The sequence below is a fragment of the Haliotis asinina genome, chromosome 3, assembly GCF_037392515.1.
Source record: "Haliotis asinina isolate JCU_RB_2024 chromosome 3, JCU_Hal_asi_v2, whole genome shotgun sequence".
NCBI classification, from domain to species: Eukaryota; Metazoa; Mollusca; class Gastropoda; order Lepetellida; family Haliotidae; genus Haliotis; species Haliotis asinina.
Genome location: NC_090282.1, coordinates 31,606,556 through 31,624,820, shown reverse-complemented (window position 1 = coordinate 31,624,820; position 18,265 = coordinate 31,606,556). Strand labels below are relative to the sequence as shown.

The 18,265-nt window shown below is 37.1% G+C and overlaps 1 protein-coding gene across 2 annotated transcripts in view; it reads left to right on the top strand.

Annotated features, from left to right (window-relative positions):
- Positions 1 to 18,265, top strand: part of LOC137277801 (C-myc promoter-binding protein-like) — a 76,201-nt gene that overhangs the window by 20,281 nt on the left and 37,655 nt on the right. For both annotated transcript variants that reach the window (XM_067809737.1, XM_067809736.1), the window contains exons 2-4: positions 4,422 to 4,581; positions 12,332 to 12,631; positions 17,748 to 17,937. In XM_067809737.1, the coding sequence (XP_067665838.1) occupies positions 12,336 to 12,631; positions 17,748 to 17,937 (486 nt within the window). In that variant the 5' untranslated portion in view covers positions 4,422 to 4,581; positions 12,332 to 12,335. The remainder of the gene's footprint in view (positions 1 to 4,421; positions 4,582 to 12,331; positions 12,632 to 17,747; positions 17,938 to 18,265) is intronic.

Here is an 18,265-nt window from a genome sequence, read left to right as displayed (position 1 = left end):
TTATTTTCTGCGTTTGCAGACTCCAGGCCATAATCCAATTTGAAACAGGTGATTGGGGCCAGGGCATATTTTTTTCTTCCTAATGAAATCTTTTTTTGTAGGCTGTAACCATGGGAACGGCATGTAGGTTTGAACATGATCAAGACTGAGTAACAAATTAACAGACACTTTCTGGAAAATGTCTGTAACAGTCATATGGTTCAAACCTAACAGCTATGGTAGTGTCACAGACTAACTAGAAGAGGGTAGACGCCAGAGCACTTACGAGTTTTGTTGAAACATAACCAAAGTGACGTGCAGCTTCTTGTTGATAGAGGTGTGTATGACTGATATGCCCCGTAGCTGGTGTAAACCCTATTTGACATTACCTGTTTCATACCAATTAACCTGTGCTAAGTCAAATCTGGATTGACGCCATCTGATTTTAGGCCGTTTCACCACGCATGAACAAGTCTTATTGTGAGAACTACTTCCATTTGACCACAATTATGGCGGGTCATAACAACAACTCCATGGATTTTGACGCTGGCGCTGGAATTTATGCAGTTCGAAATTTTTGTATTGAACATGCGTCTGATTTCACGACGCTTCACTACGCATGTATATACAAAATTGCCGCATTCATTCAGCTTGACCTCCAACATGACTGATATGAACACAACAGACGTGGTGGAAATGCTGATAAAAAACATTTATTCAAACTCAAAAAATACAATTATATGATATTTCCTCCACAATTCAAGCAAGTAACTGTATGGAAAGCGTTTGAATCATTGAATGTATTATATCACCTGAGTTAGCAGTTGCAACCCTTGACCTAGCCTGTCTCACAGTCCCTGAACCACAACATTTTCCCTTCTGCCTAGCTGTCTCTGCAGTGGTAAAGCCCTAAATGAAGCAAGTTTAGATTTCTCAATTTCCATCTCACTGGGGCTCCTTTAGACTAAGGCTTAGTCTCTGAGTATATATAAGTTTGATAGTAACAAACAAACCCATTTTAGTTGAAAAGGAGATCCAATGAGATTCTGAACCTGAGGAAATCTAGACTTGCTTCAATTAGAGCTTAAGCACTGCAGAGAAGACTTGGCATTAGGCAAAATAATATGGTTCAGGGACTGAAACAGACTAGGGCCCCTTTTAATTTTTTAATTGTTACTATCAAATTTATAATTATTCAGAGACTAAGCATTAGTCTATACTTAATCATGTCAGGATCTGCATTGTTAGTATGCATTTATCTGCAGATGTGTGTATGGAAATTGGCTTCACTTCTCCGTCAGCTCTTAAGCTGTCTCTTTGCTTACATGAAATCCCTGTTTAAGAAATTATCATTTAAACTTTTAATTATGACCTTTGAGACTCATGCAAGTCTAATGAAAGTGGTAAACACTGACTTTGGTATCTCCTTTACTGTGTTGACATTCTAGGATCTTTCATGCACAATGAATCTCCTTTCATTATGACAATAAATCCTTCATTCAAATCCCACAAGTCTTTCACCAAACTTTTCATTTGATACATCAGTTTGTTTTCACTGTTCATCCAAATTCAGTGTTTACTAAAAACACTAACAACAGAAGGGAAAAACGCAACAGAGTAACATGCTATTGGATTATATGTAAAAAACACGTTAAAATATGGTACCTGTTGGTCCCTGCCATGGTGCTCAGCATTAATTTTTTATTGCCGTCTAAAAACAACAATTTGACTTGGCCATGTCACTATCATCAATTTGTCCACAGTAAGAACAAGTATCTGTAAGAGCGAGTGTGACTGAATCTACAACTCATTAACACGTGTTAAAACATTCCAAACTGTATTTCTGAGAGAAAAAAAATGTGTTCTCCATCGTCACTTTTTTCTATAAAAAAAATGACAAAAAGGTCCTACTGCACTAGTCACTTTTGAAAAAAATGTGCCTGAGAAACATTTATTTTTTGGTGCAGCCTAACAAATGTACAATATTTATGTAAACAAGAACAACTGAACAAGGAAGTAAAAAAAGCTGAGAACATAACATGCCATTGGATTAATTGTGCAACAGGACAATTAACCTTTCAAAGTGGATCATGTTCATGATTCTCATGAGAATCAAGCATTCTTCTCTGTATCCATTTTTAATTTAAGTGAGCACAGATGATGTTAATTTTCCCTTGAGACAGATCATGATGTCATGAGTATCGTAACAGCTTGAGCTTGTGTGTGCAGGAACATGCAGAATATGACTTACAGAGAAAAACTCATTATAATGATATGATATCTACCAGTTAAGTCCCTGCTACTAGTTGGCAACATGTAGTTATGTATGCATGAGGCTGCTTGTTGGTGCTGATACAGTGGTTATTGATGATATGTCATGTTGGCCAGTACCACTGGTATGCTAATGACTGGAGACATCTGGCATCATACAGCTATGACACATGTCATTGAATAAAAGGAATAGCAGTAGTTTCGGCCAAGTACAGTCATGCAGAATTCAGCAGAATTTATGTTGTGAAATGGCATTATTTCCGTAGATTTTAGTTCTTGTAAGTGCCAACCTTCCTGTATTGATGTTAAAAAAAAATTCTTTTCAAATTAACATGATGTACGCAGTCACATTGAAGCCAACACTGGCACTATTTAGTCCCCGAATTAATTTTTAATAGTGGTTACGAAAACTGTGCTAAAGACTTTTCGGTATGCTTATCTTAAATGGTATATCAGCATTGTTTTCCGTATATATTTTAGTCAAAATATAAATGTTTTCATTGATTGATCTTAAGGAACCGGAAGGAATTTCACACACATGAAATAAAGAAGTTGTTATCCATAAAATTTGTTCTATATTGTAGTCTCAACTTCTAAATATGCCACTCAAACATGTCAGAAGGAATTTGACCGCACTTAGGCTTGGGATTTGTGTTTGACATTGCAGTGCCATTTGTCTCTGCGACATCTCAGGTCATACACGTCTGTTATCCTGTATGGTCGAAGTGAAGTTATTCGGTTGGAACATGTGGAATTGATTGCCATGTATTTAGCTTCTGTTCAGCGAAGCATCAACTCAAACATCTGCCTCATTATCTGACCAGCCAGAAGTAAGTTATCCTTATCTAGTTTCCATTTATGTTTGTTTTCGCAACTTTGCCTGATCATTGAAAAAGTAATTTTTAGTTGTCATTCAGTCCCTTGGTTATGTGTCTGTGAAACTGTCAAAGTGATCAATTGCAAAATAGGTCAAAAGTTGACTTTTCAAAGTGATCAATAACAAAATAGGTCAAAAGTTGACTAATTCTTAGTTTCTGAACATATATATAATTTTTTATAGAAAAACAACTTTTAAGATGAAGAGGAAACTCAGTGAGATAGGAGATTCTCAATGTGATGAAATCTATATTTTCTTCATATTAGTCTCCAGTTTTGCAGAAAGGGCTTAACGGAAGAAACTATTGATATGAATTGTGAAATTAAGCTGTGTAATGTCTCCAAATGGGAAAGGGTCCTGTCATTTTTAGTTCTTAGATTGATAAGTACTAAACATATTTTGAATGTGTGAAATCAGCTTGTTGGTGGAATAGAGCAACAATGTAAAACAGTAATTTGTTAGCGGTTGAAACAAAGTCAGGGGATTTATAATTGATCAAACTGGCTTGAATTTGTGTTTTTAGTTGTTGTTGGGCAGTGTGAACCAAATGTCTCAGTAAAGATCCATATGAGTTCATTCTGAGTGCCACCTAAGCCATTGTCACTGGTATGAGTGAAACAATCAGACTCATTATCATTCATTTACCAAAGTTTATGCATCTTTAGACATTGGACTTTGATCTTGGAACACTACCGTCATAACCATAGTTTGTGACCATGTTTTATAGCATGTCAGTCATTTTGTTTCAGTTGTTTTATTGTGATTGTTAGAATGTGTCATTAGTAACTCATACTTCTAAGAGGCGTCTAACAGGATTGGGTGGTCAGGCTATCTGACTTGGTTGACACTTATCCCAGCTGCACAGATTGATGCTCGTGGTGTTGATCACTGAATTATTTACAGACCGCTGCCATAATGCTAGAATATTGCCTGAGTGCTATGTAAAACTGAACTCATTCACACTCTTTTACCTTGTTTGAACAGTTTATCACCATCAGTCTTAAAAATGTAATGAAAAATTTCACATTTTATGTGTGTGTTGTCTGGCAATACTGTCTCAGCACAAATGATGGTTTTTGTCATTCAAGTGCATGTGTCTGCAATCATCTTTGTATACAGACTAAAAGATTTATGCTGTATTTTCCTCACCAGTGCCTCAGTGAGGCCTTTCGTGTTAAAAGATTCCTTCACTAGGATAACCACTTATGTAATTTGTGCTCAGCAGGAAAACTAAACGCATGGAAATATGTTTACATTTTGCCCTGAAATGATGAAATATTTCCTTTGTTTCCAGGTTGTCCTAGAGAAGCAGCCATGCTGATACTGTGTTGCCTAGTGAGCCATATTCTGAAGTGATGATGCAAGGGAGCATATAAACATGTGGTGTTGCATAAACCACTGCTTCAAGTCCCACTAAATCAAGAAATACCCTTTCACCAGGAACGTTCAAAATTGTAAGTGAAATCGTTTCTAGCTTTTGGTATTATGTATGAATCCACGTAATTGCTTTCTCTCAGTGAGATTCTCAAACGCTCTTTCAGTTAAGAGTTCTGAACGCCCATTATTAGTGTATCCCTTGAATGTATTGAATTTACGAGACAAAAATTATAGGTCAGTAAGCAACTGATTCTGAATCATGGCTCTTAGCATCCTTATAGAATCATTTATGGTAAATATTATGACTATTCTTAGCTGAGCTTACCTCAGGTTTAGCTTGAGTCTTGGTCAACCCAGTGGATGAATTTTCAGACTGACTAGTTACTAGTGATGCCACGAAACCTCAGTACTTTTTATGAGACATTACAATTATGGATACATTCAAAGTTGTATCAATATTTACTTTTGAAAATATAGTTTTAAATATGTTTTTGTATTGTTTTCATTTTGAAGTTATGTATCTTGTTTTGGATGTTATGAGAGTTATGAATGATTATTTTTCATGCACAATTATGGAAAATTAAAAGTTTTTAATCTCTGAGGATTAAAAATCATTTTTATGTTGATCTTTTCATGGTCATTTAAAAAGTATGAAATATTAATGTTCAAGATGTAACTTGATTTACACAGTAATGCAGTGAAAACAGGTATCGTGATACATATCGATTCATCAAAATTATGTATTGTGACATAACTGCAAGTTACACGAACTTCACAGTCATCATCAGTTCAGTCTCCTTCCATGTCATCCATAATACAGGGTGCTGTATAGCAAAGTGGTTGAAGCTCTTGCCACACCAACCAAGTTTTACTCCCCATGCATGTACCATGTATGGTTGATGCTATATTGAGTCAGTATTGCTGATAGAGGCTTTATCATATGAAGCCATGTGCATATGTCATAGGCAGTTTTATCGTTCATACTTTTATCGAAAGTATTTGCCAAGTGGATTGACTGCTATTTGTTGATGTCGAAAATGAATTGACAGCCTCTCATAATTGTGGCTGCCCTGCCAGGTGTTGAGTAATGAGGGGATAAAACAAGCACCTGTCGGCATAGAGTAGTTATAGTGTGTGTGTTGGGTGTGAATGTTGACGAAAACATGGTATATCAGAGGCTAGCACTACGAAAGTGGCATTAATACCAAGTGGTAGAACTGACCTGTGTGCATAATAAGTATTATTTAAAAAAGCACATGTTAAATCGTCGTTGTCATCGTCGTCATCATCACCATCACCATCACCATCACCATCACCATCATCCACTGTTACAGCTTCATGTACATACATCACTGTTTAAGTGAAATGGATATTTGTGATCAAACTTCATGAGATGGCTAATGTCATTGTGACCTGGGAGTTAAGATTAATTCGTATTCTTACAGTCACTGTTTGTTTGAGACTTAATGATTTTTTGGCCAGTGTTATACTGTTTGATTGTTATCGACTGTGACGTAAAACACCATACTCGTCACAGAAAGGTTTTCAGAAAGACGGCGTAAAAGTAGTGATCAGCACTTACTATGTTGTGTCATTAATGCTGAGTTTGATGAACAAAATAGATTTTCCAAGGTGGTGAATAAGTCTGTATTTGTGTGAGTTAAATACAGGATGTTGTTGAGACTGTAGAGAGTATGCTTATTGATTTTGTTGGGAGTGAGTATGTGGCAAGGTCTTTGTAGGTAGAACACAGATGGTCATTGCTACAAGGACTTTGGCTTGTTTCATTATTGATTACAGTGCACTTGCTTGCTGCTGTTTGTCAAAGAAGACAAGTATTACCCCAATCCTCCCCACTGTCTGCTTTTATATTTTTTACCCTTTCTTTACTGGAGATTTATCTGCAGTGATCATGATAAAGAAGTTAAAGCAAATCAGATCACTGTCTTTGAAGCACAGGAGCCTGAGGTTCCTGATAAGTTTTGTGCGATGTTTGCAGCGTTTCCGTGTGATGAACACTTGGACACATCAAATGAATGCATGAATACTGTTAAGCTCTTGCTGCATTGACGACATACAGAAGGTACTGAGGGGGCTTGTGGCAGCAGCCAATACAGCAGCTTACAGATATTATCACTGTATTACCTCAGAGTGCGTTATTGTTTCACTGAAATAAGACATGATGCCAGTGTATCTTCTTAGTGATTCCATTTCATTCCTGTCCCCAGTGATGATTTTAATGTTGCTAAAAATGGCTGAAAACCCCACTCTATCATCATGATCATCCCTACAGTTTAATATTATTATGCCCATCATTAAAACTGTTATGATAGTGTACATTTGCAATATATTGCAAGAAGTGTTTTTTAATGAAAAAGACTCCTTATGATCAAGTTAATGCTGAATTTATGAAGCAAAAACACAACAAAATAACTATGCTAGATTAGGCTTCATTGGAAACTATTATGCTTATAACAAAGTAGAAATGTAGGTAATGTTAGGCACAAATGAAAAGGAAAGGAACAATGTAATAAAACTTAAATATCTCAAGACTTCCGAGTGTTACCGAGTTTTCCGAATGCATGTGAAAATACCAGTTTTCGATCAGCATGTGCCAATGCATATCTTTTTCTTGTCTGAACCAGTTAATACCAGTATACAAGTTTATTGCGCAGCGTTAGCAGAAACATTAGCGGGCTGTTTATGGTGCCAGCAGTATAGATTGGGAAAATCACTTCTGTAACCCCTTGAATAAGTTGGATGGAAGTTATGAGTACTGAACCCCATTGCACAGTTGTAATCAAATTCTGATGTACTAAGACTTTCACCTCATGGTCTAACCAGTTATCACAGATAATCGGTGGATAAAAACTGTTATAGCTGTAGCAGACAGAGCCACAACATGTTCATATAGCGTGTTAGCAGTGTTGCTTAATGCTTGAAGTTGGAAATATTTCATTTGCATGCAAATACTAGTGTCTGTGCCAGGCAAACGAGTACTTTATGTTATGAGTGCTGTGTATGTACTCTGTAAAGGTGAACAGGTTTGGCTTAATACATGTCTTCTTTCACAAACAAGGGCATTGTTTCAAAAAGGGCATCCTCCAATCCTGTATCTCACTCACTCACTCACGCACCCATTCAACTACAAATCAGAATACATGCTATAGGTTGTCTCCTTTGAGAAATTTGTATCGATTCCCATTTAGAAATGTCAATGTTGATGTCTGCTAATGTTTGGTTCTTACCTATGACTGTTTCACTTGCATACAACTTGTATAATTTACCCGAACTGAACATTTGTCATCGCTCGGGGAGAATTAGACTTGTAATAGGTGACATTTACATTAAATCAGGCTTTGACTGTTAACTGTGAATCTTTGAGATGGTCCATGGTACATGTGATAGATTTTGTTTCACTCATGTCAGTATGGGACTTGTGACTGTTTAGGTTCTTGTTGTAAATTATTGGTTGAAGAATATATATTTGTTAGTCACTGAGTCACCCAAAAGGTGTGACTAATATATGTATGAGGTCCAGTGACTTTGCTTTTTCTAATCCAGATCTGTTCGAGTACATTCCTCCTACAGTGTGTTGTCATTCTGTAGCGCAAAGATAAACGATGGTTGAGCAAGGTTACTGGGTGTTAGGGTAATATGACTAAGACGAATATGATTTATAGCCTCATATTTGCTATGACTGAAACCCTGTCTCATATTTGTTAGAGGAAATTCCTAATAGTGCGAGATTATTGTTTGACCCAGGTGGATTGCTAACAGTATGAGATTATTGTTGGAGGCTATTGTTTGACCAAGGTGGATTGCTAGCATTGTGAGATTATTGTTGGAGGTTATTGTTTGACCAAGGTGGATTGCTAACATTGTGAGATTATTGTTAGAGGTTATTGTTTGACCCAGGTGGATTGCTAACAGTATGAGATTATTGTTAGAGGTTATTGTTTGACCCAGGTGGATTTTTAGCAATGTGAGATTATTGTTCGACCAAGGTGGATTGCTAACAGTGTGAGATTATTGTTTGAACAAGATGGATTGCTGACAGTGTGCGATTATTTTTTATATTATCTGGATAGACTATATCTGCATCAGTTTGGTCTTACTTTCATATTGTCTTCAGAGATGAAACACTTGAAATTGAAGTGAGAGTGAGTAAGTATGGTTCTGTGCCACTTTCAGCGATATTTCAGCAATATCATGACTGGGAACACCAGAAATGAGCGTCACACATTGCACCCACGTGGGGAATCAAACCTGGGTCTGGGTGTGACGATCGGGCTACACCTCCCAATAGGTTGATCCATGTCATTGTATCTCGGCTACATAGATCATGGTCATCATTTCATGTAACACAACTCATCTCTCAGATAACAGGTTATGGAGGGAAAAATTATCCACAGCAACTAAACATTTTTTTTAAATGTATATTTGTTTTGAAAGTTTAATGAAAATCTAGCAATAGCTGTGATGAGAGAGAATATCATCTTTATTTGAGTTTCCTGTCAACATTTATACCACACGTGCAACGCCATGCCTAGCACTGCCACTTAGTAACGTGGGCTTATGTCTGTTCAAATAACCTTTAGACTTTATGTTCACTGCTGTTACCACATCTACTCAGTGATTCCATTGGATTGTTTTCTGTCTCCTGGTAGATTCTGGGGCCAGTTGTTCAATTCACTGCAAAACATTCCTGCTGAACTGTTTTTAGCGCTACTCAATGGTGCATTTGTGTGATGGTAAGCTCGATGTATAACAGTCTATAGCCCTATAGTTTGTATGGTGCATTTTAGTGATGGTAAGCTTAGCGTGTAACAGTGTATAGCGCTTTCGTTTGTGTAGTGCATTTTAGTGATGGTAAGCATAGTGTGTAACAGTGTATAGCGCTTTCGTTTGTATAGTGCATTTTAGTGATGGTATTAGCTTTGTGTATAATAGTATATGGCGCTTTCGTTTGTATAGTGCATGTTAGTGATGGCAAGCTTAGAGTATAGCAGTGTATAGTGCTATGGTTTGTATAGTGCATTTTAGTGATGGCAAGCTCAGTGTATAAGAGTGTACAACGCTATAAGTAGTATAGTGAATTTATGTGATGCTAAGGTCATGTATAACTGTTTATAGTGCTCATAATAAGCCATATTGCATTTATGTGATGGTAAGCTCAGTGTGTAACATTGTATAGCACTATAGTTTGTATAGGGTTAAATAAAAAAAAAATAGGGAAATGTTTCTTTTGCATTGGTGCAGCACTTTTTTGTGTGTGCATAACAAATTTTTTGTTGCCATTGAAAAAAGAATAATGTTTTACTTTGCCAAGTCCCGATCATCCATTTGTCCAATAACAACTCACTGATACGAGCTCAACTTTCCAAGCTGTATTTCTGGGAGAAAAAAATAGAAATATGTTCACTTTTCTTCTATAAATTTTTTTTAACTCGCACCATCCTCATCACATTTGAAAAAAATGTGCCAAAGAAATATATAATATTGTTTTTTTCATGCTGCCTAGTGCATTTACGTGATGCTAAGCTCAGTGTATAACAGTGTATAGCGCTACAGTTTGTATAATCTATTTACGTGATGCTAAGCTCAGTGTATAACAGTGTATAGCGCTACAGTTTGTATAATCTATTTACCTGATGCTAAGCTCAGTGTATAACAGTGTATAGCGCTACAGTTTGTATAATCTATTTATGTGATGGTACGCCCAGTGTGCAACCTGTAGAATCTGACATTTTATTGGCTGGAAAACAAGCATTGTTTTGTGTTCATAAAAATAAACAGAAAACAATCAGCCATGGCCTTTACAGGCTACCATTTCATGATAACCATACGATAGAATCTGTAGGGCTTACTTCCATTATTGTGCTGAACGATGGGTTTACTTATTGAAATTCACCACACGAATGTTATGAAGTGTATTTAGCATGCTAGTAACTGTACTATTGGGAAATTTTGAAGCACACATTGGGAACTTAAGTAACTCTTTATCCTGGATTTACAGCAAACATCAGTCTGTGGAAATTGTTGGTTGAAATTGTTTCAAAGCAAAGACTGCTGAATCATATTGAAGGATCAAGCCAAGATTAACATTGTAACTCATAAACAACCCTCTCTGACTTGCTAGACAAACATACAATATGCCCACTGATGTGTGAAATTTAATCCTGAGAGCATTTTGAATATTTGAGCAATAAGTTGGACAAAATATCAGGAAGTACAGAAACATTCAGTGGACTCTTCAATGCAGAGAGCTATTATAAAGAGGACATTACTAAAGCCCCGACCTGAAACTTGTTAAGTACTTATCTGGCTCAAGTCATACGTTCAGTGGATTTTGTGTCTCCGTCTCTAATGACCTGGTTCTCATAGGCCATAAGTAGCAATGTGTCATGAGCATTAATATTCAATTGTGCTCTTCAGCCAATTGTGCTCTTCAGCCAACACTATCCCAGCAGTCCCTGAACCATATTGTTTTCCGTCACACCTCTACTGTTATGACATGGCCCTAAAAAGGCAGGGCTGTTTTCCACACGTTCTAAGCATCCAAATCATGGGATGAACAGAGGTCCGGTGTTCTGTTTTCACTGATGATTAATCTTGCATTCAAATTGTTACATAATTATCCAGTTCCTGGTTTGATTCTGTGAAAGCAGTGTATTGCAGCCTTGAAGCCTTGTAACATGTATTGCATTGTTTTATCATGTGTGTTCAACTAATCCCTGTGTATCAGATGAGGTGTTTCTTTTGTATGTAAGCTAATGCATGACTGGTGCTTGTACATGATGTGCTATTTGAGGGTACATGCTATTTATGTTTATTATTTGCTGACCGCTGCCACATGGCTCCAATATTTCTAAGTGTGGCATTAAACTACTGTGTTTTGATGTTGCTTTGAACATTGTGTCAGGTAAGCTACCACGCTATGTTGTTATTTTCTGAAGACATGGGGATGTGCTATTGACAAATGTTTCAGTGCAGTTCCAGTTATCATCTATTATATTTGGTAATCGTGGCAATAATGCAGGGCAACTTGTTTACAGTTCCTTTCTGCACTTAAAGACTAATTGTTTCCTCAATGAATCTGTCGGAAACAGTCACGGAAATCCTGTCAACTTACATCAATAAAATTTTCAGTGATTAATTTTAAATAATATTAAACACACAACTTTGGTTAGAGTGGCGATGAAATAAGAAATTAATGTTTTCATTGCAGGACGTTTTTATTTCTTTGAAATGTATTTGAGGGTTAATCTTTTTTATTGTTTGGAGGTTATGGAAGTAGAACCAATTAGTCGACTGCAGCACCTGATGTCCTTCCTGCTGTAGCCTTTGTTGACTTGACACTGGTTTGTCAGAAATAGCATGTGCCTCCATCATTAGTTGTATGTTTGGGTGCCGATCATCACAACATTCTGTCATCCTGATTGTTTTAAACAGACAAAACTTCTACCATGCCAAAGCTATGGTAGAACTCATGTCTTAGGTTATGAACCCCAAATTGTTAAGTGATGGATCCTGGAAAAAACAACAATTTCAAACTGATCAAGTCATTTAGGTTGTTAGCGCAGAGGTGACCTAGTGGGTAAAATATTCATTTGTCATCCTGAATATCTGTGTTGATTACTGTACAGTGTGTGAGTCCGTTTCTGCTGTCTCCTGGCACAATATTGGTACAGTATTGCCAAAGAGAATATAAATTCTCACTCACTCATGTTTTAGGTTATGCTCTAGTAGAAATTCCTGTCTATATGTAAATGTAGTGAATGCATTAATATACGATTATTTATTTTTCACGTTTTTCTTTCCCAGAACCATGGATGAAAAGAGGGTAGTGGATTACTTTGTTGTAGCTGGCCTCCCCAGCAACCCTCTCCCCTTGGAAGAATTCACCAATGAGGCGGCTATCAAACCCTCTTTCAAACAGGACCCCATCACTGAAATTGCAGTCATCAACCGTAGTCTGGGTGAGAAGGTCCCTAAAGGATTCACCTGCATTGAGAGGACTCCGTCTGGCTTCCCAGCTGACCTCAACCATGGTTCTATACGCTGCCACGAAATGTTCCTTTGCTACAGGCGGAGTCGTGAGAAGCCACCTTTAACTGATCTTGGGTGAGTATGTGCACTGACCAATAGGAGATGGGAACCCTAAGGATTTCTGTTTAATTCAGAGAGCACTTCTTGTGTGTGCTGTGTCTCCAGTTGTATTTGATAACGCAAAAAAACCAATAGTTATATTCTGGTCCTTCCTGTTCCATATTATTGAAGTCTTTGATTGACCGCTTTATAAACATGCTGTAATCAATGAAACCATGTTTGTCAAGATCATTTGGAAGTCAAATTATCATTGATTCACATGCATCTAATCACTTTTCAGTTTATGTAATCAGATATCTTGTTGGGCTTAACTTGAGGTAACATTAGGATGCAATAAATTTTTTTTGTTCTGTATGAGGATATGACATTAAACTTGATTAATTGTGCTAGCGTATTGACACATTAATGTTTAGTGTGTCTCTTAATACAGTTCTTTTACTTCGTCTTTTTTTAAGTTGTAAGTAACTTAATTATTACAGTTAATGGTAGGATTAACAATTAGGCAGTAAGATCAATAGGTCTATCAGATGATCATACTTTCCAGTGTTGAATTTGATCAGTATAAATAGCACCAGATACGATGTAAGTGGGAAGTCAAATCTGTTGCCAATGGCTGTAACAGGAAGTATATTTCTCAGTCAAATACCATTCTGATTATGTTTGATTGGTCTGTTGAATATATACCACTTGTTACGTGTTAGAGAGAACAGGATCACAGATTCCAATCAGGATGGTGTGTGGCTTCCTGTCTTTGCCATACTTTCGTGATAACTGCTTTGCTTATAGTAATACACAGCTATAAGCAAACCCTAACTTGAGCACACGTTGTAACAATCCTGACTGAAAAGCATCACTCGTCACTCTTGTCAAATAACAACATATTTAAGGGTAATTCGAGTAGTGTTTCATCACAATGCCTTTATTTCCCACACTGGTATTTCAATACTGCACTGAATTGTTAATAGGTGTGCAACACATTTGGTTGACTATTGGCAGTTTCATATTAATTCATATGTAGTTTGTACAATCCTCACCATGACAGTACATACATATGGCTGAAGCTTGTTCTATTTATTTAAGGGTCAAACTAGGTATGAAAAATAGCTGCCAAAGTCTTGTTCATGACAGCAATGCTAATATGTCACTGATGTACTACTTAATCATGGGAGCAGACAAAATGTGCATCAATTCAAAATGTTATGAGTAGAGAGTGTTTAAGAACTGCATAACGATGCTCATGCAATCTTATACAAATTATCTTTCGACTTGTGACATAAATATTATCAAATAGACGCTTGTGTGGTAGTGTCAACATGCTCAAAATCTACTTGAAATTTCAAAGATATATAAAGGATAGACATGCTAAATAAGATTCTGACTGTGGTATTATATTCTATTGCTTCTGCTGTCATCATGGTTATGTCTTAGTATGCCCAATGAGATGGGACAAGGACCACAGAATATTGTGCCTTACATAGCATCCCCAAAGGGATTGACTGCTTATGGGTATCATTAGAAGATTCTCACATTCTGTAAACATTGATGTAGTTCCTATTTTCACTTACCGTTAGTCACTGAAAATATTTAACTTTTGAAAAAAAAAACCAAACAACTCCATTTAAACTGAATAGGAGCTACAGTAAGATGGAAATTTCAGAACTTGAGGGAATCTAAACTTGCTTCATTTATGGCCCCACATTACAGTAATTGAAAAAAAAACTAAGTTCAGGGACTGTGAGGCAGATTAAATCCACCTTCAACAGACATAATAGGTCGGTGCTGTGGTGATTTAGAATTGCCAGAATATGATGAGGTTCTGCAGCATGGAAGGTAGGAGCAGGAAAGATGGGCTTTGCAAGCGTGAGGCATCAGACTGTTGCATGCCAACCTCCATTAACCTGCAAGCTGTATTGTATTTTCTGAGATAATTCAATAACCATGGAAATAATCCTTTGAAGCTCATATTGCATGAGTGATGGTATGGGGGAATTTTCCACATGCCATGACTTTTGCAGTATTGAATTTAAGGAAATTTGAAACCCTATGTTACAGTCAGAGTTGGTAAATATATATTTGATTGTCATAACAGATAAAATATTGCCAACCGTCTAAACAGGTCATAGCTCAAGAGAGTTTGTTCCTGATGTTAACAGAGAGATAAGTTTGTAATTTACTTATATTATTTGTCCATAGTTTATGTCCACCACCGCAACACGGAGCAGGGGATTATGTATTCAGCAGCGTCTGTATGTACATCTGTATGTCCATATATGCGTCCTGATTCTTATTAACGCAATATCTCATGAAATATTGTCCCCAATATCTTCAAATTTGGTGACATCCTACATTTGGGGATTACGCAGATACCAGTCAGTTTGAGGGACCTTGACCTTATTTTCAAGGTCATCACAACACTTTGGACACATGTCAGATTCTTGCTAACACGACATCTCATGAACTATTGTACCCAATATCTTCAAATTTGGTGACCGCCAACATCGGGTGATTACGCAGACACCAGTCAGTTTGGGGGACCTTGACCTTATTTTCAAGGTCAGTGTTATCAGTATTTAATTGTTCTTTAGCTTCGCGGGACATTGCCATATTTGTGGCAAACACTTGTTTTGCCATAATTGCTAAATGTTAAGTAGTGATAAATAATGTTATGAAATCATAATTTATTCAAGTTTATCGATGGTCAGAAGTCCTCATGCATTAAACATGGTGTGATAAGTTGTGTTTTTGTTTAATACATGAACTTGCATCAAGAGTTGCCATCATATTTTCAGTTAGCATTTATGCTCAAAACAATCACTTCTGTGGGAATAATCATTATCATTGCAAGAGCTTATGTTGATGCCTGATAGTCAGAATCCACATTTTATCATCACCTTGTATGTGTGAGTAGAGTGGTATGTGTACCTATTTCATTGATTTGACTGACAATTGTACAGGTTAAATATCTGCCACATTAACCTGTTTCAAACTGATCTTTAACAATCTATGCTTGTCTTAAAAGGTGGCTGATGGGATAAGATTTTTATGCTCCCTGACTGGGTTGATCCATACCATCATGTACCTATTTTGTGGACTGATGCTTGTGATGTTTATTTATCACAGGGTTGTCTGATTCAGTTTCAGTTCTTTACAGACCTCTGTCAGATAGCAATATAAACCTCAGGTGCCTTATTAGTGTCGTTTCACAGGTTATTCTTTTGTCGGGTAAACCTCCTTTCAGGGCCATTTACAATATCCCAGGGACATTCTATAGAATATCCCTGGGATGTTTAGAATACTATTTGGCCCTGAAAGAAGATTTTCACGAGACAATTTTTTCGTTCAGATTCTTAAAGAAAAAAGTCAAGCAGAGACAGTGATTTTATTTCCTGAAACTACATTTCACGAGATGTTGAAATCGAACACGACTGTCGGTTTAGATTCCCTGGAAACAACGTCACTTCCGGCATTGACATTCAGCTCTTTGTCTGGAGATACCGTACATGTAGCTTTGATACCCTTCTGGCGTTTTGGCGCTGACATAAGGATGTCGGACAAGGTACATTTTTGATCATCAGAGGTCCGTTTGTATGAACGAACAGCTTCGCTCTTATGACCTAGAAAGAAAGAGGCAAAAGCATAAATAAAGTGTTCGTAAGATCACATATCTCAAAGCACATGAAGTAGCTTTGTCTAAATAAAAGGTTGTGAAATAATGGCGACTGATCTTAGAAATTAGATTATTTCCAACGTAATTAATCTTAAGTGCTATTTACATTGGCTACAATGTGTTTTACATGAATGAGATAATTGTTACAATGTAAACATTAAAATATTTTCTAGCAATGTCGAATGTATACTTACCGGTCATTTCACAAATCATTTGCTCGTCGATGTTGGCCTGATAAAGCCTTGTGGCAGCTGAAGCTCTCAATGAATGATTTGTTTTGTTACCCTGTAAACCACCTTCTTGACAAAGCCGTTTGACTGTAGATTGGAGGGTATTGTGGCCAACCGGGGTTTTCGGCCCGCGGGTTCTCCAGACCCCTCATGCTCACATGTCCAACCAAAACCTCGGTATCGTGTTATATCCTTTACTTAAACAACAGTCTAAGTAAACTTAGTCTCAGTGTATTTCGTTACAATCCACCACTGAGTCTTAACAAAACCTAGTAGAAGGTCGCGTCTGGTATCTTTTGAGCGACCAACGACCGTCCAATCAAACATGAGACAGTTAAATAGATTTAACCAACCAGACAACGACTACTATTTAGGGATCGAAGGGACTTTCAAAATATTCAGGTCACTGACACAGATCTCTCCACAAACAAAAATCTGCATATGACACAGTTATTTGACCTGCAGTGCATACGCTTTGGGGTTTCTGTTGACATGGTTACCATTAGCTAATATTTCCACAAGATAACATCCTTGAATTTTGCCCAAAACATTATTTTCAGCGACTGTTTACTCACCCTTATCATGGTTGTACGTACGCCGTGTGCTTCACCCGGAAGCGAGCGTACACTAAATAGCATTCTATATCATTCGGGTACGAACCTTTTTGAGATAAAAAGTTCAAAAGGTATGTGCGAATGTGCACTTTCACGATTTGGTAGGCTGTGTTCTGATTGGTCAATCTCAAAGGTTACCTGACGTGACCTCCCTTAAGGTTTTGTTAGACTCAGTAGTGGAGTATAATGAAAAGTTTACATATACTGCATTAAACAACAAACAAATCCTGTCCCATTGTATATGGTTGAATGTGTGTATGTTAGTCACTTGTGTAACATCCATTCCCTCTTTGGCACACCAATGATGATGATAATGATGTTGATGTTGTTAATCACTGGCTTTTCAGATCCACACTTGGCCTTCATATGGCAAAAGTGCTGTTAAGTGCAATATTAAGCAACAATCAGACTTTGTCTATCTTGCTTATAGACAAACACTCTTATTTTAAAATAAGAACAAAAGTGCCTATTACAAACAAACCACCCTTTACATATTGTTCATTATAATCATTTTGATATGCTCCTGCCAGTACCTAATTCATGAACTATGTTCATACAGTTTAGATATTATGGATCAAAATGACTATCCAACTCATGAGGCAGTGACCTTGTTTTGTCAGGGTGCTGTATGAAGGGAAGGAGAAGGTTCTACAGGGGTGTGAGGTTGTCCACACTACCGCCTTCGGTCACCCAGCCAACGTCAACAACAGCAGCAACAACAGAACGTACATCACATTCCGTCGCGCATCCAATGCTGCATCCAGTGATACCTTGGCTGTCATGGATATTTGTGTCATCCTCATTAATAAGGTTAGTTAATTACTCATTCTGAGTTCACTTTATGCCAGACTGAACTGTAGTAATGATTATATCATTGCATTGTGTAACTCTTTAATTGATTGTTTAATTTGATTTGATTGTTTCTTATGCATGCTTGATTGTGGTTGGCAGGATCAATAACCAGAAATATTTTGGTGTTATTTGTGGTGTTATTTCTTGCAGGTTAGTTACCTCTCTCACAGTTATCCATTTTCTTCCCACAGAGGTTACTTACCATATCTTCCTTTGAACCTCTGTTCTGATACGACCATATTTCCTGGCACTTATAACATGAATTATCTCCCTTCTTTCTATCCAA